The sequence below is a fragment of the Coccomyxa subellipsoidea genome, assembly GCF_000258705.1.
Source record: "Coccomyxa subellipsoidea C-169, whole genome shotgun sequence".
Taxonomy (NCBI): domain Eukaryota; kingdom Viridiplantae; phylum Chlorophyta; class Trebouxiophyceae; family Coccomyxaceae; genus Coccomyxa; species Coccomyxa subellipsoidea.
This window is the reverse complement of record NW_005178036.1, coordinates 1,537,345-1,561,196: the sequence shown is the minus strand read 5'-3', so window position 1 is coordinate 1,561,196 and position 23,852 is coordinate 1,537,345. Positions and strand designations below refer to the sequence as shown.

The window sequence follows — 23,852 nt, the reverse complement described above, 5'->3', positions numbered from 1 at the left end:
ATGGATGTCGCACCTTACAACATCGTCAAAATAATTGAAGGGCTGCGAGCCGTCAGGGACCATGGAACCAATCTGCAGGGTGAGCTTCAGGGAAGTACTAATTGCCAGGAAAGGCTGCCTGAAATTAAGAGGGAAGATTATCGTGCGGGAAAGTATCAGGGACAGTAATAAGCATGTTGTTGAGCTTTGGCAAACGTGTGCCCAGGCTTGAAAGACCTTCGCAAAGCTGTCAGGGGACAGAGGGCACCGGAGGCGCTGCAAGAATTTCTCACACGCTCAAAAGAATGCGAAGAACTGCAGGCAGTATGGGATGCTCAACTCAAGGTATGCAACACCTGCAGGATGCATGCACCAAGAGCGTTCATGTCTCCCTAGTACAGAGATCTGAGCTTGTGAACCTATTATGCAGGCCAAGGATGATGATGTCACAGCTGCCCTGCTGCTGCTGATTGCTGACCTGCTCAATCTTTCCACAACTGTTGAGTTGGCGCCAGAGCAGCAGCGGTGCCTGTCCCAGCTAGCCCTGAGCATCATCTCTCGCCGCCTGAAGGTGATCATGCTTCCAATTTCTTGATAGATGCGGCAAGGTAGGCAATGTCATTGAGTGAGGGTTGTGCGATCATGCTATATCCGACATGCTTGTCAATGCGCTAGACACATCATCGGTCCCTCATCTATCGAGGATGCATCACAGCGATGGCTCTCAGCTGACGATGGATATGCGTGTTTTCCGCAGACCCTCTATTTCTACCTTGGATCAGATGTGAGAGCCAAGGCCAATGCTGCGCTGTCACTCCTTGCCGCCATTGCCAGGCACAGCACTCAGGCTGCACGGGACCTAGTGCAAGCATTCGACTTCACACTCTCCGCACTGCCCAGGCTCTGCAAGCTCCCAAGGCAGGCCCTCTTGCACAGTCTGAAAAGCACACATGGAATCTATAAGCCTGAAATATTTTTTGTATTACATCGCTTTTGCTCAAGCAATATTTGTTTGACTTTTTTGTGTGACTCTGCAGGGAGAAGAAGGAGATTGGGGCGGATGAGGCTCAGCAGAGGCTCTGGCGTTTTTGGAGGAGCGCGGATGTGGCAAAGAGGCCCAGCGCTGCGCTGTTTGCAGAATTTGCTCTGGCATTGCTCCAGGCGGCTGATGCCCAGCTCCTGTGCACTCTGCTCCCTGTCAGGTATTTTGCACATAAATCTACTGCCGCATCTTTCCTTTGATCACCATATCTCTGTGTTGTGTGGTCTTCTCCTACTTTGGCTGCACTAGACGCCTCAAACTGCACAGGGCTCAGATACCGCATAATGTGGGTTGCAGGCCGATCTTTGCGGGACTTCTGCACAATCTCGGGCAGTTTCCACCTGAGGCCGCTCTGTCAATCCTCACCTCGCTGCAGGACAGGGTCCTGGGCATGGGTGACGCAATACCAGCAGACCTTCAAGCAGAGCCATTCGGCGACACTGCATTGTCCCAGGTGATGCCGAGGTCCACTCTGGAAGCAGCATGCATTAACACTGTGAAGGACATCTAGTAACCCACGTAAACAATTGCAGGATGCCTTTTGATCAAATGGCAAAGCATTAGGACATGTCAGTCAGTGTGATTATCGCTTCCAGCCAACTTAGGGCTGTTCCGATGCCTGACATGTGAAGAAGTCTGAGCTGTATTGTATTGCTGACATTAGTGGTGATGCAGATAGCGGCAGTGGCTGCATGGGAAGCGCCAGCCGAGGAAGAGGAGGCCTCCAGCAATGCAGACCTTGTAATACCATGCGCTGGTGCTGCTCAGCAGATGCTGCTAGAGCTGGGAACCAACCCTGCTCATGGACTGGCTCCCGGTGGCGGCGACCATGGCAGCTCCACTGAGAACATTGGGGGTGCGTGCACACCCCACGCGTCTTCATGTGACCCTGCTCAATTTTGTCGAGGCATTGTCATTCCTGACATGCTACACAATTAGCGCACTTGCATTGCCTATCTTGCACGCCTGGCTCTGGGGCAGACGTTTGCAAAAGAGGAGCCCCTGTGCATGCCCAAAAGTGCCGCCGGCTTGCAGAAGATTAGCGTGGGTTGTGTCCAAAATTGGTCATGGTGCGCAGGAAGGAAAAGGCTGCAGCGATTCCTGCAAGGGCTGCGAGTGACGACTGCCAAAGCGCACTACGATCTGCTGCTGGCCATGACAGCGGCGCAGCCCACGCTGGCGGCTGCATACTCGGTCAACAACAGCCTCAGCCTGGAGCCAAGACCCAGCCTCAGGTGGTGGGCCGGCGTCTCTCTTGTGGGCAGTGTCATCCAGCAAGCCTCTCAAGTGCCCCTGCCCTACGCGGAACAGGCGCGACGGTGAGAATGCCTCCAGAAGTTTCCTTCTTGCTTGTATGCATCGAGCAATGCGAGCGGTGCAGATCATGAGTTCTGATTTGATCTCAGAACCCAAGAGATTGCAATGTTGGAGCCTTGCTGCATGGTTTATGTATGGACAATGAAGTGAGATCTGATTTGACAGGGGAGAGAGGCCGCCCTCCATGGACAGCGGGCTCGTCACTGGGCTTCTGAGGCGCTTGTTTCCTGCCTGCCTGCCCAAGGTAATTTTCCCTCAGTTGCAATCCTGCTCTTCTCACATGTCATGCTTTCATACAAGGCTTGTCTTGTATGCCATCAAGACTAATGAAGGTCTGCAGAGCACCAAAGACTGTCAAGGAATTTCATGTCTGCACACAGGCGGCCCTCTCCAGAGGCATTCAGCACAGCAGCCCCCTGGTGCGCTACGCCACGCTGTGCACGCTGCGCCAGATACTTGAAGCACTCCACTTGGCGCTGGCGGCTGCGAGCGAAGCAGCTGAGTGGGTGGATCAGTCACAACCCAGCGCTGCCTCGCAGCAAACTGACACTGTCAGCATGACAGACCCAAGACTCCAGGCTGTAGCCACTCATTCTGGGGAAGCACATGCAGCAGAGATGACAGACATGGATCTTGCGGCAACAGAAGGGGAAGTGATGGACATTGATGAAGCAGTGCACACAGCAGCAGAGAGTGGTGATCATGGGGAAGCAATGACAGGTGTTCCTGTGCAGACAGCATCTAGCCCAAGGGAAAGAAAAGACACTGTGCAGCCACCAGCACAAGGGAACGAGGGGGAAGCATATAGGCAGGCAGATCAGGGCCGCCTGAGAGGCAACGCCTGGCGTGGCTTTCTGGGGCGCCTGCGCAGTGCAGCTAGGGGGCGCCTGCCCGACCTCCAACCGCTACTGGCTCTGCTCGCCACGCTGCATGCTGACATCCAGTCAACCCAGGACAAGCCCCCTCCTGTAGAGGTGACTGATTTTTCCTGTCACCATGTATTGAGGCAATTTTGAAGGTGCACCCTGTCGTGCTAGCAGTTCAGTGTTCCAAGTGCACTACATTTTGAGAGGTTTATCACTCAGGAACTACTTCTTATGCTCATCCGGGTACTAATTGGCAGGTGGGCGAAGAAGGTAATGCAGATTTTGTGACGGCTGGCGGCATGAGCAGTGCACAGATGACACTTGTGCAGCTGCTGGCTGTGCTGCGCGGCTACCTGCGCTGCATGCCCGAGACCTTTGCCGAAGCGCGCTTTGATATCTCCCGGCTTCTGCCAGAGGCACGTTCTATCCTTCTTGTCACGCCTCTTAGTGCTCCCCCCTGTGTGAATGCTTTTCAGATGCTCGGTGCTCATCATCTGCTGCAAACTCTGCAAACTCTTGTCACCACTTTGGTGTGGTGACAAGAAAATGTGATTGCCTTCTCTGCAGGACATTTTGAGTCACCCGCCGATTGTTCAGCATGGCATCCTGGGGCTAATGGAGGCAGGAAGCTCTGTGCACAGCCCCAGCGAGGCATCCCTGTCAACCGGACACGTCTCATCTGCCGCTCTGACGCCCCTGCTGCGCCTGCTGTGCGGCTCAGAGCTTCCAGAGATCACCGGCGCAGCCGAGGCAGTCTTGAGACAGCGCCTGGAGGAGGCAGTGGGCTTGGAGGACAGCCCTGCAGAGGTGCACCTGTGGCTGGAAATGCTGCCCTCACGACTGGGCAGCCCTGAACAGAGCAGGTGACAATCTTATCCTTAATTCTCTCGGGCCTAGCTGAATGCATGCCATATTGCACACTAGGTACATATGCACTTACATCTACTTAATATGCACCAGATTCTACAGGATTGGATCCTAGCAGGCCCTCAATCTTCCTTTTATTGATGGCGTTGATGTGAGCTAACGCGTTGCCGCACGGGGAAATTTGAATTTGAATTTGAGATGCATGCATGCCAGGTGCGCGGATGCCGTGGCAGGCTTCCTGGCAGAGGCTGTGGCGCTGCTTTCGCGCAAGCCCCAGGAGTTCCACGAGGCCGAGCGAGCCATCCTGTCTCCGCAGACATCCACCGGCAATGCCATGCGGCACGGCCAGCACAGCCTGCTTGTGGTGGCGGCGTTGCGCCAGGCAGTGCGAGTGGCGGCTTCTACCAAGATGCCCGCTGACGCGCGCACCGCCATTGCCTGCTATGTTGCCGGTGAGCTGGTAATTGTGCAGTCCTGTTGATGTACCTTTGTTGTATTGCAACCAGGTTCCAGAGGTGCTGGGTCCTTACACTCAATCACTTCTTCTACCTTTTCCTTGGTTGCGTCCGCAGTCTTTCAGTAATGCTGGAAACGTATCAGCGACTGCATCGCATTCCCTTTTCAACATTTTATGGGAACCTCATATACAATATGCATGTGCATGCAGGAGCCCTGGGGGCACTCTTGCGGGTCCAGGCACATGCTGAGCCTCTGGTGCTCGTCATCGTCGGAGTGATCAGGGCAGAGGCAGCCCAGCTCAAGGCAAACCCGCCGAATGCTCTTGCCGAAGCGGATGGCGACGCTGCCAAGACACCTCGCAAGAAAAGAAAGCATAAGGAGGACCGTGAGGGGACAGGAGATCAGAGCGGGGCAGCTCTGAGTCTGCCCATAGAAGCGCAGCCACTGGCGTCATTGATGGAGCTTGCACAGAGAGTGCTCTTGAAGGAAGCCTCTGGCGCCACCGCTGTGCAGCTAGAGACTCCAAGAAGGTCGTCAGGTGTGACTGCAAACGGTGGGATGGCGGCACCGGTGACCAGGGAGGCAAAAAAGCGCGGGAAACAGGCAGATGGGGGCAGTGCAGGAGGGGAGGTGACCACTGAACCTGCCTCATCAGGCTTCCCAAACGAGCAGCCAGGAGGGTTGTCAAGCAAAGAGGTGCAGGTGGCAGGGTCTGAGGAGGCAGACGCGCAGCTGTCAGCATACCTTGAGCAGAGCATGAGCGCAAGAGCACTGGAGCCGCTGCAGCTGCAGACAGTACTGCTGTGTGCGCCAGCCGCGGCAGTGGCCGCCAAGGTGCCTACATTGGCGCGCCTTGTCACACAGCAGCCAGAAGAGCAGCAGGACGGCTGTCTGCAGGTCCTCATCAGGGCGTGCCAGGCGCACTCGGTCCCTGTATTGGGCAGGGAATCTGCAGCCCAGCTGATGTCGGGCGATACCATCAAAGGAGATGAGTGGAGGGGCCTGGAGCGTCTGCTGGATGCCAGCCCTGCCTCACTGTTGCTTCTCACTGCCACGTCACTGCCAGGTGGGCACATCCTGCTGCAAACTTCGCCATAGCACTCCTGCATTGTTGTAGCATTATCCATTCTTGACAAAGAAAAGTATAATGACTGATGAAGCCTAGTCAAGGAGGAGTGGGTGCCCGGTGATGACCACACGAAGTCACAACAAACACTGACGGGACTTTGGTCGGTACCTATCAATGATGAATATGACAATCATCTTTCGGGACTGAGGGCACCCACTCCTTACAATTTTGACACAACAAATTTCTCTCACTAGATTTCTTCTTCCAAATAGCTTAATTAATGTTGCTCACTGTTGCTGCTTACTGCCATGTCACTGCCAGGTGAGCACACCCTGCTGCAAAACGCTGTTATATCATTCATGCATTGTTGCTGCCTTTTATATGTCTGACAGGCGCAGCAGTAATGACTGCTGTAAGCTTGTGTCAAGGATAATTGGGTGCCCGGTGATGACTACACGAAGTCACAACAAACACTGACGGGACTTTGGTCGGTACCTATCAATGATGAATATGACAATCATCTTTCGGGACTGAGGGCACCCACACCTTACATTGCAGGACATCAGGAGCTTTCCTGGGCTGCTGCTTATCATGTCTTACATACTCATTGAATGTGATGGTGCATGCGCAGGAGAGGCGGAAGCAGTGCCTTTGCTCAAGCGGCTGCATGAGCGATTACTAACAGCATCCCCACAACAGGCCATAGTGCCTATCTTGGCTGCATTGGCCTGCGTCCCACATGCCAGCAACCCTTCCACCTTGACGGCTCTCTTTGAGCTGGTCACTGCTGGCCTGAAGGTGTGCCTTGCCTCAGATTTGCCAGACACATGCAGCCTATCCCTGAAAATCACAAGGAGCTCCCTCCTTACTTCGTAGATGCTTGCCTTTGTTTGAATAGTCATAAAAGCTGTATGTGGTCATGCAGGCAGGTGTTGAGGGCAGCATCCATCCTGATACACCCCCTGCTGTGCTTGCTGCAATCCTGGGCCACCCTGCTTTGGCCCAGTACCTGACAGCGCGTAAGGACGCTCTTAATCTGGAATGGACAGCTGAGCGCGACAGACAAATCACACGGCTCCTCTCGCAGTTGCTTTCTGGCAGCACTGCTCCTGGCATCTCCAAGGACATTGCTGACACCATCCAGAGACTGACCAGGCCATTCCTTGACAGGTAAGTCCCATAGGAATGACCATGTGCTCATCTCTATAAATGGATGACGGCCTGGGACTTGTCCAGCCTGACGAAGTTATATCTGTGGATGAGCTTTATATGTGCCTGTATTCTAGTCCCACACCTATACAAGTCAGCCCAGATGTGAGTGATCTTCTGCATGCAGGGCAGTGGAGGCTCTGTCATCATGTCAGGCTGCAGAGTTGCAGAGCACTGCGGATTGGCCATTGGCTGATGCATGCATCACTCTGGCAGTACATCTGTCTAGCCGCCAATTGGCCGCTCTCGCCACAAAGTTACTGTCAGCAGCTGGAGAGGAAAGAAGCCCATGCGCGGCCACAGCAGCCTTGCTTGAGGCCGGCCTGTCTTTGGCGGATAGGCTCTTTGCCACCTATCGCAGCAGCAGTTCTTCAGATGCCGCCGGAAGGGACAGTGGCTCGCTTGCGGCTGTGTTGAAGGCTGTGGCCGCTCTTGTGGCCAACGGCCAGTCTGCTGCCGCGGAGAGGTGCCTGGCAGAGGCGCTCTCTGTGCGCTTCTCACAGCCCAGCATGATCGCATGGTGAGTAACTTGTTCCATCAGCACCCTGAAGACACTGCCATTTGTTGCTGACCTTTGGTGCATGGTCACTTCTCTTAAGTTTCTCGTCTTTGCACAATCAAGGCTAGCGTTCCTTGTCCTAAAAGTGGCATGGTGCATTGCCGCACTTGCAAAGGGGGAGATGACTCTTTATGTCGTCTGTTACTGCATATCCTCCCTGGTCCAGGCGAATATATCAAGATTAATGGTGAGCGCTGTGGATGACACACCCCGCGCTCTTTTATCAAGAGAGGATCATGAGTGAACTGTGCGCACACAGGTACATGACAGACAACGCAGCAGGCATCCTGGAGCTCTGCGTTGCCCAGCCAAGCGACCTTCGCAGCCGGATAGGAGCAACCCTGATCGATGCCCTGCCTCCATGCAGAGCAGCGCTCGCCGATCTTCTGCCTGCACGCCTACAAGCACAAGGTGGGTGTCATATTTCCATGTATCTTACAGTATTGCTCGAGCATTCCTGATGGCATCTCTGTGGAACAGTTTTCCTGGAAAGCAACTTTGTTGAGTCCCATGGTGTGGGTGGCAGTAAATACAAGATGACCAGATTTGTTGTTTCTGCCCTTTCAGCAGATGGGAAGGAGGCGTTGGCGCTGCTGCTTCCTCTGATGTATGCATACCTGCGGCATGCCAGCCAGGCACAGCAAGCGCCTGAACAGGACCCTGTTGTCCTCTCCTGCAAAGACCGCCTTCTTGCCTACATGGTGTCAAAGCGGAAACCTGCTGGTGCGTCCGTTTCTTCTAGCCTGCAATAGCTGAACGTTTCTCTTTACTCAGAGAGCCTTCGGGCCTAAATTGGCAGCGCCCTTCTCATTTCGCATGATGTGTTGTTGTGTTTAAAACGCAGGTGCGAGTGTATCCGTCAGCCGAGGTGCAGCTGCCTCCCTGGACAGCTTTGCTGCGCCCGTCCTGCGGCAGTGCATGATCATGTCACCGCCCAGTGAATCTGCTGATGCCGCCTCCCTCTTGCAGCGCTTGTGCCCTGCCGACGGCTGGCAGCCGACTCCAGTACAGACTGAGGCGCCAGCTGCATTCATGATTGGGCCCCTGCCAGCCCAGCAAGCGGCCACTGCAGAGCTTCTGCTGCATGGTGTCTTAAAGATCGGTGTGAGCGAGGAGGTGGCTGCAGAGTGCATTGTGCGCTTTGCTCAGGCTTGCACGGCGACGCTCGCCCGGGTCATGAAGCCTCAATCGGGTGACAATGCGGTGAGCATGCATATATGCGTCTCTTCATTTTTTGCGTCTAATCGATCCAGGACAGGGTCTCCTGTTGATGTTACGTTGCTGTTCCCGGACAGAAGCAGGTCAGCCCGGTTTGCTCAGAGAGTGTGAGCTTCGTCCGGAGTAACATTATACCAAGAAAAGAGTCCGCCATGCAAATGACTTGACATAACGCCTGATGAAGGCCATTCTCCACATGCAGGCGTCAGAGCTCCGTGCGCAGCTGTCCGGCTACATGGATGGCGTGATCAAGACCAGCATTGCTGCACACCTGGGCGCGGTCATGTCTGCAGAGGCATTCCCTGCGCTGTGTGCTGCACTCAGCAAGCTTGCCCTGTCCATCCTTCGGCACCGGTTCAGCGATGCTGCAACAGTCTCACTTCTGCGGAGGCTCTGTGCTGCCTTCATTCCCAGAGCTCGTGATGAGGGCATCTCAGGTGTGGACCGCTACTTTGCAGAACAAAACTTGGTTTTGCATGCCTCTATGTAGGAAAGTAACTTGCATCAGAGAGCTGCTGAGCGGGAGAGCACAGCGGCTTGTAGTGTGTCATTTGCGGCTTGCCTGGACCTCCATGTCCTTACATTCCAGAAAAGTTTGCCTCAAAACTTGCTGTGTGGCAGGTGAATTGAAGAGCAGCGAGGTTGCAAGGACGGCAGCCAAGCTCGCCGAGTTGCTGATCTCGCACTCCCAGTTCGTGCCCATGATGCTCAGCAACCCGGGAGACTGCCCCCCTCCGCTGCCAAAGCTGGCTGCAAACCTGCAGCAGCCGCTGTCATCAATCCTGCCCCTTGTGGAGCTGGATCCTGTGGACACTGGGATGGTGGGTTTCTCTGTCTTAGACATACTAAGAATGACCCTTGCTATACGTTTCCCCTACAGCTTCTGCATCATGATCATGCTCTGCAAGCAAGGCCAACAACTTAGAATCTAATAGTTGCACTGTTGATTGTGCAATGCTGTATTTGAGCGAGGATGCTTTTGTTTGCCCAGGTGACCTCAGACAAGGCTGAAGTTGTGGGGCTGCTGGAGACTCTACTGGAGCTGCACAGGCATCATTTGCCAGGCGCGCTGCCCTCAGCCCTCCAGGAGGGGGTGGGAGGGCTGGTGCCTGTCTTGCTCAGCGGCTACGGGGCGTCATGCAGCGCTACAGACAGGGCCACACTTCTGCTGCTGCTGCTCATTAACAGCTGCTTATGTGAGGAGGAGATTGCAGCGTCACCTGCTGAAGCCATGGCTGTCTTGCACATCACCACGCTCTTCTCGGGGCCTCTGGCAAAGGCAGGGTGAGTGCCCTCAACACGCCCTTCACTTGCCAGGTTGACGATTCAAGTGTGCACTGTGGCAGACTCACTGCAAAATAGGTTGAAAATAATGCAATTTGCTACAGTATTCAGTGCATTTCTGTCGTGCAGGTTCCTGTGGGGACCGGCAGCAAGGGCAGAGCACAAGGCTGCGTCAGACGCTGACGAAGCTGTGCAACCTTCAGCAAGGTGCGCATTCCAGAAAGCTTCTCCCTGCGTGTCTGCTGGCATCAATAGCTATCATAACCCAAGGCACACCCTTTGCAAGTAGTCAGACACTGCCCGAACATGGGAATGTATCTTTCGCTGCAGGGCGGCAATCATCAAAGACACAGCAGTCTTAGATGCTCGCCGGTCCGCACTGAGTGTCATCCACTACCCTGAGCAATGCTCGTTGCTACCGGCTGGTGATCAGCCACTGGAGGCACTCTCCAGCAGCACCCTGCCTGCATGCAGTGCTGCTGGCTATGACCCAGCTTTCCTCGTCCCCTTCACCTTGCAGGTACGACAAGCTCCTACACTCCATTTGTATGCAGTGACAAGTCCTTTGACATCCTTTTAGCTTCACCTTGTCTGCGGGAGCACCTTGCTTGTAGGCAGGAACAGCATTGAAGCATATTCTTTCCTACTCATTTGAACTGTTGACATCCAGTTGACCCTGCTCCATCTTTGAGCATTCACTGAGTTGATAGTCTGCCAAACTGAGCAATGCTTTCTTTCCTGTGCGCAGGGGCTGAGGGATGGCAGCATTGGGTGCTTGGACATGGCAAACTGGGGTCTCCTGTCCCTGCTCCTGCGCTGCCTAGCGTCCGCAGATGACGCGCTCCGAGGCATGGCCTATGAGGCACTAGCGCTGTACGCCGACACCCTGGAGCGCTCAACCTTCAGGTATGTTGCTGCTCTCTACTGTCAGCTTATATACTCAACAAATTATCCTGACCCCAGGAGCTCGCTCCTCAATACAGCACACAAAGCTGCTGACACGAGCTGACTGCTTGATGGCAGAATTGCCGAGGACTGACCATCTCAGTCTGATCTCTCACCCTGCTTGGTTTACATTCCCTTCTTCTCGAAGTGCGGCCGCTTAATGTCACCTGTGATGATGCGCCCAGGCATCATAAGACTTCACTGCTGAACAACAGCACAAACCTGCTGTTGAGAGCTCAATTGTCATAGTTGTCCTGTGAGGGGATTTATCTGCCTCACAAACCTGACTGGCGGGAGGCGGTATGAATACCGAGCACCGTTGATTGTCTTGCTTGCATCTGGCGATTCAACGAAGGGTAGGATTTGTGGTGCCCCTCAAATGCAGCTTGTCTGCAGACACTCCTTGCCTCTGGCAGGAAAAGCGTGTAATGAGAAGAAGAATTGTAATTCATTTCTGTGCTGTTGTTTTCGCATATAAGAAGGAGAGTAATAATTTTGATTCTGGAACCAATTCTGAAGTGTGCATTGCATGTGCGCGCAGGGAGAAGGCGCAGCTGGTGCTGTTGCTGCGTGCGCTGCGGCTGTCGGTGGAGCGCCCCTTCCAGCGGCTCCCCACGCTGACCGCGCTGTTTCTGTCCGAGGCCGCCTGCGCGCTGGCGCACCCGGCCGCCGACATGTACCCCGCCCTCAACCGGCACCTGCTGCGGCGGGCCACGTTGGACATCCAGGTAGGGTCATTGGTCACTGTTGATCCTATCACATCAAGTATTTACAGACGTATGCCGCCTTTGAAAAGCACACACACACCCCTGGCAGGGAATCTCCAGCCTTTTCAGCAGTTCTCATGCTAGTCTGCCCCTACCATATGTGAGCAGAGACAGTGGCGATGCCTGCAAGTGCCTCTGACTTGGAACAAGGTGGACGAAATCATGCAAAGTTAGTATGTCCATGACTGTATTAGCCATGCCTTCATGCTGCATGTCAATAATCAGTCGTGAAAGAGACCTGCCTTGTGCGCAGGATGCGCCCCTGCTGAAGCAGCTGCTGAGCAGCGGCGGGCAGGAGCAGGCAGCGGAGCGGCTGTGGCTGCTGCGGCTGCTGGCTGCAGGCTTCCGCAGCTCAGCAGATGGGGATATCTTCAGGTGGCCACATCACCCCATCCACTTGCTGCACCCTTGCGAGTACTGTAATTTCTGTGCCAAACAGGCTCCCTGCACCCTTGTGAGCTCTTCGACGTCTGCAATAATGCTCAGATACTCAGTGCACTATTGTATGTGCTGTTATCTCCGCTCTGACACTCCCTGCATCCTTGTGGGCGCTGCTAGTTCGACGAAGACATTCTCGGTCATGAGCATGAGCAGCCTTTTCAGAGGGTTTTGGCTTGTGAGGTTGACCATGCAGTCAGTGCAATGTGGATGGTAACAGAAATATGAATCATGTCCTTGGTGTGCAGGCGGCGCTTTGTGGCAGAGCTGCTGATGAGCCTGCATGACTCGCCGCTGGGGGACGCCGCGTTACAGGCGGTCGCCCTCAGGACGCTGTGTTCGGCTCCCCAGTGTGCGCCCACTTACGCGGCAGACCTGGTCCAACATGCAGGTACGGACTTTCTACTTTGTGCTTCTTATTTTTTTATGAAAGAGTCATGAATATGTCTGTGTCTTTTACTGGTCTCCAGACGGGGGCTTGCACTTTATGGCACCCTCATATGCTGATGCATTGGACTACTGAAAGGCAGAGACCTTGAGAGACAGAGGTATGTGCGCAGGTGTGGTTTTTTGGCTGGCAGCAGTTGCACAGGAGGCTGTTGCAAGGCATGGCTCAGCAAATGCCTCCGTCTTTCCCTCCTTGCTCCTGAGGTGGGCCTCGACTGAGACTCTGTCCTCGCGCAACACTGCACAGCACCTTTTGAACATGCTATCTGCTTTGACTAGTCAATTCAAGCTCTGAGGGTAACAGTGCATTCTGCTTGCGCCTGTGGCAGGGTTGTGTCAGCGCTGCGTGGCTTTCTGGCTGCCAAGGCGTGGAAGGCCAAGGGCCGCTCTGGGGGCCTTGGCATCCTGGATGCCTTTGCAAAAGCCGCAAGCTCTCTATGCAGGACCCTAACAGGTACAGCTTGCCAAATTGCTCTCTAATGGTTGGAGTTCTGTGCAACAGCCACCGTGCCAAGCTCATTGTCTCAGGAAACTGTCGACTGGGACGATGCCTAAATTCTGAGCAAGAATCACAGTGCTTATCTTGGGCTCGACAATTAGTCAAAGCAACTAAAGCTGACATGAGGTGTCAGACCAAATATTCAGCGCCAGTTTGCATGCATGCAGGCAGCGCGAGTGCCTGCCGGGACAGCCAAGTTGTGGAGGGCGTCGTGGGCTTTGCTCTGGATGTGCAGCAAGCAGCGCTCAGTGGGAGGTCCAGAGTTTCTCTGCCCACGTTCACCCTGCTGTCGTGGGCTGATGCCAGAGCCCTGGTCCATGCACTGGGGCCGCAGGCTGGGCAGAGCACGCTGGAGCTGCTTCTGCAAGTCATGCTTGCACTGCCGCCACCTGAGACGGTGCGTCGAGTGCTGCTTTTCTTACCTCCCTGTACCATCTCAATCCACTTTTATAGCATTCGGGTGAGTTCCAATGAAAGTATCCACAGGGAAAAAATTGAAAAAGGTGTTGTCTGCAACAGGGTCTGGCTGGTGACTTTGGAGACGTGGCGGCATGGATGCAGGATGCATGTACTTGCCTGCTGTCCCCTGAAAAGAAAACTCAGCAGCCCACACAAGCATTTACTGCAGAGCAGCTGTGGGCGGAGAAAGCGCCTCCAAGCCACCACTTGGTGGCGCGCACGCTCCTGTGGCTGTCCGTCTGTGTGGCGTCCGGTTCAAGGCTCAGGGACACCGGCCTGAGCACGGATGCAGGCGTGTTCAGTACTGCGCATGCGGCGGCGATGCCATCGGCTGTGCCGGCTGCGGACTGCTTTGGCAGGGCGCAGCGGCTGGTACAGCTCTACACTGCTATGCACCCGCGCTTGCAGAAGGAGGTCAGGGGCCCAATGGTGCTGCTGGCAGCGCATGTTCTGCAGCCGGCTGCTGCCATGCTGCTGGGAACGCCGCTGGACGGCAGAAATGCTGCCGATCAGGTGTGCAGTCTGCAGATTGTGCTCGCGTTGCCTTTTGGTCATCTACGTATATGCTGCGATGTTCTCAAAATAGGATGCCACAAGTTGAGACGGTGGGATGTGGCTTTAACAGTTGCATGTTGTGTCGTGCAAGAGTTAGAGATCTCCAACCATACTGACATGAACTGTAAGAGGTCCTAGAATTTCTAAGCCCTTGCGTGCATGCAGGCCATGCCTTTGGCTGAGAAGCGGCCGGATCAGGAGCGATGGTCCTTTCTGCTGGGAAATACACTGCTGCGCGTGCTGGGCCATCTGCCAGTGCCTGCTGCTGGGGCGGCAGAATGGTGGTTCAGGGCTGCACGCCCAGAACAGCCCTCAGGACTGGGATCTCAGCAGGAGCATGGAGACGAGAGTGCCAGTGCAGCCGCAGAGCTGGGCATGGTGATTCTGTCAGAGCTGTGTTTAAAGCAGCCTGCGCATATGACATGCGCGCTGTTGGGGCGGTGGGAACGTGGGAGTGAGGGAACTGTGAAGAAGGAAATGGCGGAGCTGGAGTTGCTGCATGCCAGAAGGATAGCTTTGAATCTGGGAACATGAGCAGTGATACTCTGAATGAGAGTAAGGAACTATGCCTCGAACATGATGAGAATAGAGGAATTTAAAGGCCACATGGAATGACCTGCTCTTGTAGATTATCGCCTGCCATGAATCGGAACCTGGTTCCGGAAGGCCTCTGCAATCGTTTCGTTTTGTTCCTGTACAGCGAAGTACAGAGATATTCAGTAATTTACACGGTGTTGCAGCCATCAGGGAAGCGCAGTTTCTGCCCGCCCTTCACCTTTGCCGGTACCGATCTAAGGGGAGTTCCCCTTGGCGAAAGGACGCCTGTATCAGTTGGGAGGACGCGATCGCCCATCCACTGCCTGATATAATATTAAAAGGTAAAGAGGACCATTGAGAGCGGTCGTGAGTGGCCGTGCATCCACGCCCGGAGAGTTGCGTTTCAGATCTGCCATGTGTGTCAAGCTGTCGGGCACTGTTCCGGTCAATTTCGGCCCCGATGATACCGCATCTGAGGTACATGAGGCCATCGAGTATGTTAGTATTCATCGGACTGGTCTCGGAGACCGAAGGGCTTGGGAACCAGCATCAGCTCAGTGTGCTCCCGAGACTGAGTGACATCACGTACTATAGAATGCAAAGTCATTCAAATACACCATAACTTCTGGTTTCGAATGTCTCTGCAACATCTTGGTATATTTATGGAATGCATGCACAGTGCTGGTCGGTCAAGAATACTCTTATCCTGCAGACGATCTGCAGTCTCGGTGACTGCAGTAAAGCTGCAAAGACCTTGTTTACATGGAAATCCTGCATCACTGGCGTTGATTAGTGCGAAAGATAATCCGCAGTGATCCATAGACGATTGCCAACATACTTTTATGAGTGCCAGAAGCGATACATTTTGTCAGCTAGGCACCAAGTTCGTTTATGGGAAATAAACCATGGGTGTGCGTCGCGCAGGACTCGTCTTGGAGGGGCATTCACTTCTGGCAGCTATGGCTGGACGGCAGCGCTGCAATAGTGTAATTGCAGCCGCGGCTGTGTGCCTGCTTATCGGCCTTGTGGCTGCACAGCCTAGGCCCCCCCAGGGCGGCGGCCCTCGCGGCCCTGGAGGTCAGCACCACCGCTACTGGCAAATCAATTGTGAAATGATGCAGTCATCTGATCTCATGTGCCGCAAGATTGCCTCAGCAGGGTGATCTTCACCTGAGCATGACGGTCCTAAGGTAGCGAAATTTCTTGTATCCTCTTCAGAGATGCAGAATTTGTAAGTGCTGTTCCATGTCTGCACAGGGGGAGGACCAAACCAAGGTGGTGGCCCAGGAGGGGGAGGTCCACAGCAGAGCGGACCTGGCAACCCCCAACAGCAGCAGGCGGGTTCCTGCCCTGCATCGCATCACAATGCATCTGTCAACGAGTCGCAAGATTGCCCACTCGTTTGTCTTGTATATTGGACACACAGGAGGGGACCAAAATGGATCAGAGCAAAAATACAAGAGTTCCCAGGCCAACAGCCTTCTTAAAACCTTCAAGAGGCTGGGGAAGCTGAATGATGTATCAGGATCCCAACGTTGAATGATGTGAGTCTCACTGCGCTGCTCTGAAGATGCAAGATGCCAGATAAGCTGGATGCGGACTGGGGAGCCGAGTGCCTGGAGAATGCATGCTGACTATGAGTGCGTGCTGTGCGCAGAGCTCCTCTCCGAGCCCTCCACCGCCGTCCCCAGAGTGGTCCCCCTCCCCCACCTGGACCCCCTCCCCAACATGGACCCCCTCGCCCACGTGGACCCCCTCTCCAACGCCCTCGCCAACCCCTGAGGCAGCCGCCACCGGGAACGCCCCTGCACCTGCGCCCGCTGCAGCCAGGACCCCCAAGGACTCCATCCTGGCCGTCACCATGCAGATCACTGGCTCCCAGGCAATCCTCTCCCACCTCTGTCAAATTCATTGCTCCTGTGGAAAGCATGCAAATTAATGCGAAAAAATTTCTTCATCATATTCCATATGATGTGAATCCTCATCTTAACATGTGAAAATGATCTTTTCATTTTCTCATGTGCCGATGGACCTAATGCTAGCTCCTTGATATCACGAGCGTGGCTTCAGACGACTTTTGTTTGCCATGCTGTACTTACTGATAATGCTTATTCTGGGACAGACATATGGTTTAATGGGGCTGAGTCTGTTGTCAACAGGTCATCCCGTTCAACAGCCAGAAGCAGAGCGCTGTCATCTCCGGCGTTGCAAACCTGCTTGGGGACGGCATCTTGCCCTCTGACATCACCTTGACCCTCGTGAAGGACTCCTCCCAGGTGTGGGCCCTTGCATAATCCACCGCGATTTGGTCTCACGTGCATGACAAGTTGCCGCAGGCACACTGTGATCAGCCCAAATGAATAAGGAATTTGAGAGCAACATGAAATAGATAGAAATTGAATGGGTATGAATGATTGTTTGACGGCTTGCATGTGACGATGCAGTCGAGCTCTGGCAGCAGCGGGGGCCGCCGCCTGCTGCAGTTGCCGGGGCAGCCGCAGATGCCCCTGCCCGGCCCCGGGCAGCCCGGGCAGCTCCCCGGGCAGCAGCGGCCGCAGCAGCAGCCGTCAGCGGTGGCCGCCAATCCCATGGCCTCCACACAGCAGGCCTCCACCACCGCAGCAGCTGCCGCAGCCCAGAACACAGCGGCACAGCAGGCGCAGCAGGCAGCACAGCAGACGGCACAGGTGGCGGCTGCAGGCGCGCTGGACAGCAGCACGTGGCAGGGGAGCGAGGCGGGAGTCGAGGTGCAGCTGCAGGTGAAGACGTCGGCGGCTGCCGCGCAGCTGCAGCTGGACCATCTGCAGCGCGCATCCAACAACAACGAGCTCAAGTCGCTGTTCTCCAACCAGGGTGTGCATTCTGCACCTTGCTGCCCAGTGCACAGCCAGACAGTGTCCCTGTTATTGTCATAGTGGTGCTCATCCTTGATGTAATCTGTCAAACCATAACACCGACAAGAGCAAAGCCTGCCTGCTGGTTTCATGCGACAGAACGGGACACCCTTTCTGTTAAATGCTGTAAGGCACCATGCGCGTACTGACACTATGTGATGTGACCTAGACAATGTGCAGAATTGGATCTGTCTTGGCAGATCAGTGCATGACAGTGTGTGGGGGCTCATGCTGCAGGCTTGCAGGCGCAATCCCTGTCCATTGTGGGCTCGGAGATCCGGCAGAACTTTGAGCCGGCAGCGGCCGCTCCGGCAGTTATGGCCAGCCCTGTGCCTCTCCCTGCACCCGTGGCTGCCCCCCCTGTGGCGGCAGCTACGGCCGTCGCGGCTGCCCCCCCTGTGGCGGCGGCTACGGCCGTTGCCACTGCCCCCGTCCAGTCAGCTGAGGCGGCTGCCGGTGGCGGCGCCCCCATTGTGGCACCTGCAACCGCTCCTGGTCCTCTGGTGAGCTGCCCACCTAGAGATTTCCAGCGACAAATGAACAGCACAATGTTACACAGGATGACAGCAGCGGGAGGCAGTTTGGACAAGGTGTCTATTTGTATTTGGAGGAGAAATTCAGTCTGCCTAGGCTGGCAAGCATCTGAACATATGCTGCATTGCTCTAGTTTTATGGACAAGCTCTGAGAGCTTGGTGCTTGGCGGTGCAGGGAGCAACTTCGGACCCGAAGGTGGCAGGGTCTCTGGTGGAGTACAAGGACGGCAAAGTCAATGGCATCCCTGTCTGGGTCTGGATCCTTGTGTCACTGCTGGTGGTGTCTGTTGTGCTCCTGGTCTCAGGTGCGTTCCTTTCCTACACCGTAGTGTCCAGTCACCCGGCACAAAAATTTTGATATTGAGCTTGCGGTTGCGGACAATACTAATGATTTATATGTGCGGAAAAGTGCTTGTGGGATGAAAGAACACTACATTCTGCCCCGAGAAGAGCAAATATAAGTTTGGCATGAGCTTGAGCTCGCATGCATACATGGCCATGTGTGTGTGAGACCTGGTCTGCTCCATTAGTGACATTGTTATGTCGCGCAGGCTATTTCGCCTTCAGGTGGTGGAGGAAATACCAGGCCGACAAGAAGCAGGCCGAGTACATCACAAAGGTGCGGCTTTGATCCCCAAACTCTCACAGACAATACCACAACACACTATTCCTTGACATATAAATGCGCAAGTGACGATATTTTGTTTAGCCCTCAATAACAAGCTATCGGATGAGGACATCCATTCTAGCAGCAGCAGAAGCATCTGATCATCGCCTGACCTGCCCCTGCACGCAATGTTTTACTTGATAGATGAGTCAGTATATGGGTCACTAAGTGCAGCACATGATGACATGCTCCCTTTGCCCCGCGCAGTACTTTGGGTCGGAGTCGGTGGTGAAGCCGTACAACCCTTACGCGGGCCGCAGCGAGAGCGTGGGATACAGCGCGCGACTGGAGAGCTCCGGCCTGGACCGCGGCCTCAGTAGCATGAGCGTCGCCGACGCCGGCCGCATGGCCTCCCTCGGCCGCACCCCCTCCATGAGGTAATTCTCACCTAATAAAATGGGGTAACAGAGTATAGATACTTGGATAAGTTGGTGTGAACATGTACCATCACCTGAAATGCACACGATTGATCAAGACAGAGTGCAAGACATACAAGACAACGTGAGCGCCATTTATGGGCTCCTGCGCCATCTTCACCCTAATTGCATTGCCGCATGTTTCATGGCATTTCTTGGCATGTGAGCACTGCACGGGATGCCATGCTGTGCTCGGGTTGGAAAGGTCACTGTCACCTTATATCCCTCAATACAACTTGCCCATGCGTTGCCCTTCATGTCATTATGTGTCTGGTACCATTTTGTGTTGCTGCAAACGAAGAAAGCACAAGTCATGCAGAGCAGCAGGTATGGCAGGGCTGAGACTGTCGTGTTGATGTGCGCAGGAGCACGCGGTCGATGACATCAGCGCGGGGAACGCCGTCGCGCGCCGGTTCGGTGACACCTGGCAGCACGCGGCGGCTGCAGATGGCCAAGCCCAACCGCAGCGTGCTCAACACCGAGGCGCCGCCGCCGCTGGGCCGCAGAGAAATCTACATCTCTGAGACCCCCCGCCTGACCCACTTGAGGGAGTAGACCCCTGGACTGGCACATTGGTAGTCCACTGGACCCTAAGGCGCCAGGTAAAACATAAAAGTCCATGGTTGGACAGGCAGGATGCACAATGTGTAGCAGCCTGCAGTGGGGATTGGCATATCTGTCGAAAGAGCCGATGGTGTGCCAGTTCTTTAAATTCACTCTTCAAGCGCACATAAGCCATGCCAGGTCAAAGGGCATGGATGGTTTGTATTGCATGTACATCAGAAAGAAGGATTCCAGGACATAATCATCAATAGTGCCATGCCCCAGACCCCAGATGGCCTGCATGCATTGGCTGCTCATCAGACTGACTAGGATGATCTGTACCGACATGGATTGCCAGGGTACTGCCATATTAGTGGAAGAAGGCCGATTGGAAGAAGGACTGCTGTTTATTTGATGACAAACGATTTCTGTGTAGGTTACTAGCTAGTAATCTCTTTGCGGGACAAGTGCCATGCAGTCGATGCCGTCATGAGTGCATGCTGCAAACGGCGATCTTGAATTTCTTGCACGCAGTACAGTATAAATCGGCCATTGTAATGGACGCTCCTCATGAACACCGTATTGAGTGACTCAGATTCTCTTATAAAAATGCGCAAATGCAAATATGACAAAATTCAACTCGAGCCATCTCCAAATGCACGGTACGCCAGGCATCAGACATGTGCATGGCAAGGATAAAAATCGTAGTACCAAAATGGATGTCACTTTTACTGTCATCAGGCCGTGAGGGAGCCGATGAGCCAGTTCAGGTGCGCGCGCAGCTGCCTGGCAGCTGGATAGGGCAGGTCGCGGGGTACACCCACTCTGTCTCTAATATACTCTGCTGATGCCACCACTGCATCCCCCGGTAGATTCTCCCCATCACCCACTCGCAGGCTGCTCGCATGTGCTCCCTCCAGCAGAGCATGCGCCACATGCCGCAGGCCTGATGCACCACACAGTTTGAGAGCCTTGCACAAATCAATGCTTGCAACACCAGGCTCATGCTGCTGCGCATCATACAAAATGCAGGAAGCACATGCTCTGCCTACTGAGGTGAGGCATGATTACACACAGGGGTACAAACACAACGGCTGCAAGATATCACCACTTGCAGGACTCACAAACCCTGGGCACCACGATACGCACTCCAAACCCAATCAAGTGTATGGTGCTGATATGTCACCATGCATCCATGAGCATCTGATACACGTGTTGCTAAAGTGCCCAGATCCTAGATCTCGAAGACCTGGAAAACGTGTAATATAAATAGTGCAGCAGAACATGCGGTAGCATACCTGCATCCACGGCCTCAAGGAAGTTTTCCCCAGCAGTGGCAGTGGGATCGGACAGCGGGGCGCTCACAGGCCGCCGTCCTGGCTTGCCGCAGCCGCGCGCAGCGAACTTCGCAATGGCGCCGTGGTTGCCCACCAGCCGCGCCGCTGCCCTGAGCCGGTCCAGTGGCGGATCCTCACCTGCACCCATGCCAACAGAAATGCTAAAGCACCCATCAGTGCAGATTTGTCAGCGCCTGTGACATTTCCAAATACATCCTGGACCCCTGGAAGGCATCTTTCGTCATAAAATACTCATGGTGCAAACCAGGTCGAGGCACAGCAGCAGTTGGGCGGACCTGGGGAGTAAGGTTCTGGGAACGAGGTGGCGTTGAGGGGAGGCAGGGGAAGCTGCCAGCTCTTGCCATCCACTCCGTCGATGGCAGCCGCCGCCTCATCCGCGTCAGGCACCGATGCGCACCCTGTACAAGCCAGCACTGGCTTCCTTATAACTCTGGTACACGAACACTTTGCTTTTCAGCATCATGATCTGCCAGACAAGAGGAGAGAGGATGTTTATAAATACAGGCAGACAGGGTGAGATGGACGGCAATGGAATGCATACGCACAGTACTCTGCACATGGGTGCTTGGAGTGAAGGGCACACCTCCAAGCTGAGGTGGCAGGTCATGCACATGCGTGTAGAAGTCACTCCTGGTGCCAATGTATGCAGGTCGAGCCTCCATCGACTCAAACCACCTCTCCAAATTCTTCCACCGCCTGCGTGTGCAAACGGAGCCACATTGCACAACTGCCTTTGCAGCAGCACAGAACCAGGATTACAGCGTGAGGCAGCTGTCAAGTAGGTCATACCAAGCAGCCTGTGGTCAACATGAGGCTGATGCGCACCCGTCCCCGCGCACAGTGAGCCCCTTGTAGTACAGGATGGAGGCAGCAATGCGCTCCAGGAAGGGCGAAAACACAACGTCCACCATTGACAGATCCGCCCCGAGGAAGAAGGGCCCCCCCGCAGCCCCAAGTTCCCTGTCCACTGCATCCATCGTGGCTATGAACTCGCGCTTGTTGGCCTCGTGGCTCCTGCCCACAAGCAGCAAATGACTTTCATGCTAGGATTCCCATGCACCCGTGTTGCTCATGGAGAGGATCTGAGATTGTAATGTAGGAATGCTGCAGACATGAAGACAATCACAATATCCAGTGAGGAACACGTGCAGCTGCATGCAATCCCGAGATAAACAAGCCCCTCCAGGGCAGAAACAGCAAGACAATGGTGTGGGGAAGTTAAGGGCAAGCATGCTGTCAACTGTAGTGCGCAGAGCAAGCATGCAGTGGGGCAGAGGGATGGTGTGGGAGGAAGGAGCTTGCCAGGAGGTGGTGAGCCAGGAGAGCCAGTCTGAGAAGAGGCGGCGCTCCAGGCGCATGAGAGAGTCGGCACGCTGGCGCTCCTTGCTGCCCTTGGGCGGCAGCAGGGGCTTGTTGTCAGGGAAAGCCTCCTCCAGGATGCGCATGATCTCAGCGCTCTCCACGATCAGCTGCCCATCCAGCTCCATCGCCGGCAGCAGCCCTGAAGGCACCTGATCCCGAATACACTTAACCATCATTTACAAGCATGCAGTATGCGCGTAATTCAGATTCTAAAAGTCACAAAGAATTGTCCTGCGCGAGAGTGCAACGATGCCTACAGGTCTTTGTAGTCAACAAAGTTTTTCCCTGCGCGAGAGTGCAATAATGCCTACAGAAATGAAAGAACATGAAGTCTCATTGATGCGCCAAGGATTGCCAGACTGCGGACGGTGAGTGGCTTGCCAGGCAGGGGATTGAAGTGTACCTTGGCTGTGTACTCTGGCGGTTTGTCTCCGTAGCAGCGCATGTTGATCTTCTCCAGGGTGTAAGGGATCTGCTTCTCTTCCAGCTGCAGCCACACCTTCTGGCAGTAGGGGCACCAAGCGGCATGGTCCCTGTACAGCTTCACTCGAGGGGTACCAGGCTGCCCAAATGTCCTCTTCAGTGCCAGTGGGTTTGTGGGTCCCTGCAGGGACACTCGGTCATTGTGAAGGACAATATCATGGGCCTGCATTCCAACTAGCAATGTAATGAATAAGTACTTGGCAACACAATCAGGGGAACACAATCAGGGGAACACATAAATAGTTGGACACACATTCTCCAAGTCAGGCTGTTGCCAGTTGAGCTGCCTGCCCTTCTCCTCCACCAGCTGCTGCAAGGCCTCCCAGGATGGAGCGTTATCTGAGAACGTGGTTGTCTGCTTGCCAGCCTTTGCGCCAGGCTGGGTGACACAAGAACAATTGATCAGCCCTGGAGCTTGCACAGATGAGTTCCTTCAGAGCACCTTGTGCAGTCTCGTGGCAGCTCAAGCTAATCGTTGTCCCTCGTGGAGACATGATGCACCTGGTTTAGAAGACTCTGCAGGCTTCCCAACATGGAAGGAACTGATGGGATGCTGGCACGAGTTATCAAGGTGCTGTGTCTGTCGGAGTGTCTCAACGAGCTCCTCTCATGCAATGGTTGGGTGAGGTTCGATCTTCTTGACAGCAGAAGAGGAGGACAAACTGTGGATGGTAACACCCAACGCAAATGGCATGACATTCCTTGCGAGCGCTTTCAAAGATCACCGAGTTTGATCAGACCAGGATTTGGTTCTGAAGTTTGACAACAAAGGAGATTGACCACAAGTCAGGAATCGGCAGACAATCTCTGACTATTCCACCTTCAGATAGCCCAAGATACCTGAACGACAATGGTTCCAAATGGGGAAAGGAGGTAGGGAACTCATGAGATTTCGAGAGCGAATCCGTATCTATAGGGTTTCTCAAATGAAGGGCTCCGCGAGGCTCAGCCGAGTTTTGAATGAATGTACGAGTGTGGAATTTTCCTCCTTTACCGGCATTCCATCGTGAATGTTCCCATCGTGAAGAAGCAGTACATGCTTGCTGCATTGCGAGTAATAGGTAACAATCACTTTGCAA

The 23,852-nt window shown here is 54.5% G+C and overlaps 2 protein-coding genes across 2 annotated transcripts; one reads left to right on the top strand and one right to left on the bottom strand.

The window, feature by feature from the left end:
• Positions 1–403: 403 nt before the first annotated feature.
• COCSUDRAFT_41829 (hypothetical protein) lies at positions 404–19,582 on the top strand (the record flags this gene model as incomplete). The annotated part of the gene is made up of 45 exons (XM_005648141.1): positions 404–504; positions 1,017–1,181; positions 1,319–1,475; positions 1,697–1,877; positions 2,100–2,340; positions 2,504–2,582; positions 2,719–2,840; positions 3,210–3,312; positions 3,462–3,638; positions 3,772–4,067; positions 4,285–4,523; positions 4,739–4,915; positions 5,240–5,364; positions 5,428–5,596; positions 6,231–6,397; positions 6,525–6,769; positions 7,149–7,328; positions 7,627–7,778; positions 7,935–8,090; positions 8,212–8,570; positions 8,788–9,022; positions 9,207–9,406; positions 9,577–9,869; positions 9,999–10,076; positions 10,344–10,389; positions 10,618–10,775; positions 11,356–11,542; positions 11,835–11,956; positions 12,268–12,410; positions 12,580–12,670; positions 12,796–12,920; positions 13,133–13,362; positions 13,485–13,937; positions 14,145–14,357; positions 14,720–14,762; positions 15,441–15,593; positions 15,774–15,812; positions 16,174–16,262; positions 16,676–16,792; positions 16,961–17,369; positions 17,648–17,913; positions 18,120–18,249; positions 18,496–18,563; positions 18,819–18,988; positions 19,393–19,582. 45 exons carry the CDS (start codon positions 404–406, stop codon positions 19,580–19,582), a joined length of 7,839 nt encoding a protein of 2,612 aa, XP_005648198.1.
• On the bottom strand, positions 19,443–23,614 carry COCSUDRAFT_23592 (glutathione S-transferase). Its single transcript, XM_005648140.1, has 9 exons — positions 23,275–23,614; positions 23,027–23,152; positions 22,694–22,894; positions 22,170–22,439; positions 21,754–21,923; positions 21,512–21,624; positions 21,204–21,326; positions 20,869–21,045; positions 19,443–20,516 (listed from the first exon to the last, which is right to left on the bottom strand). The coding sequence occupies exons 1-9, from the start codon at positions 23,470–23,472 to the stop codon at positions 20,308–20,310; spliced, it is 1,587 nt and encodes a 528-aa protein (XP_005648197.1). The 5' UTR covers positions 23,473–23,614; the 3' UTR covers positions 19,443–20,307.
• Between the last annotated feature and the right edge of the window lie 238 nt (positions 23,615–23,852).

Excerpts from the sequence above, each read along its gene's own strand:
- COCSUDRAFT_23592 (XM_005648140.1), bottom strand. The coding sequence starts at position 23,472 with ATGTCATGCCATTTGCGTTGGGTGTTACCATCCACAGTTTGTCCTCCT. Across the intron at positions 23,153-23,274 it reads TGCAGAGTCTTCTAAACCAG|CCTGGCGCAAAGGCTGGCAA; the intron begins GTGCATCATGTC and ends TGTGTCACCCAG. Across the intron at positions 21,924-22,169 it reads TGCTTGCTCTGCGCACTACA|CGCGAGTTCATAGCCACGAT; the intron begins GTTGACAGCATG and ends GAGGCCAACAAG.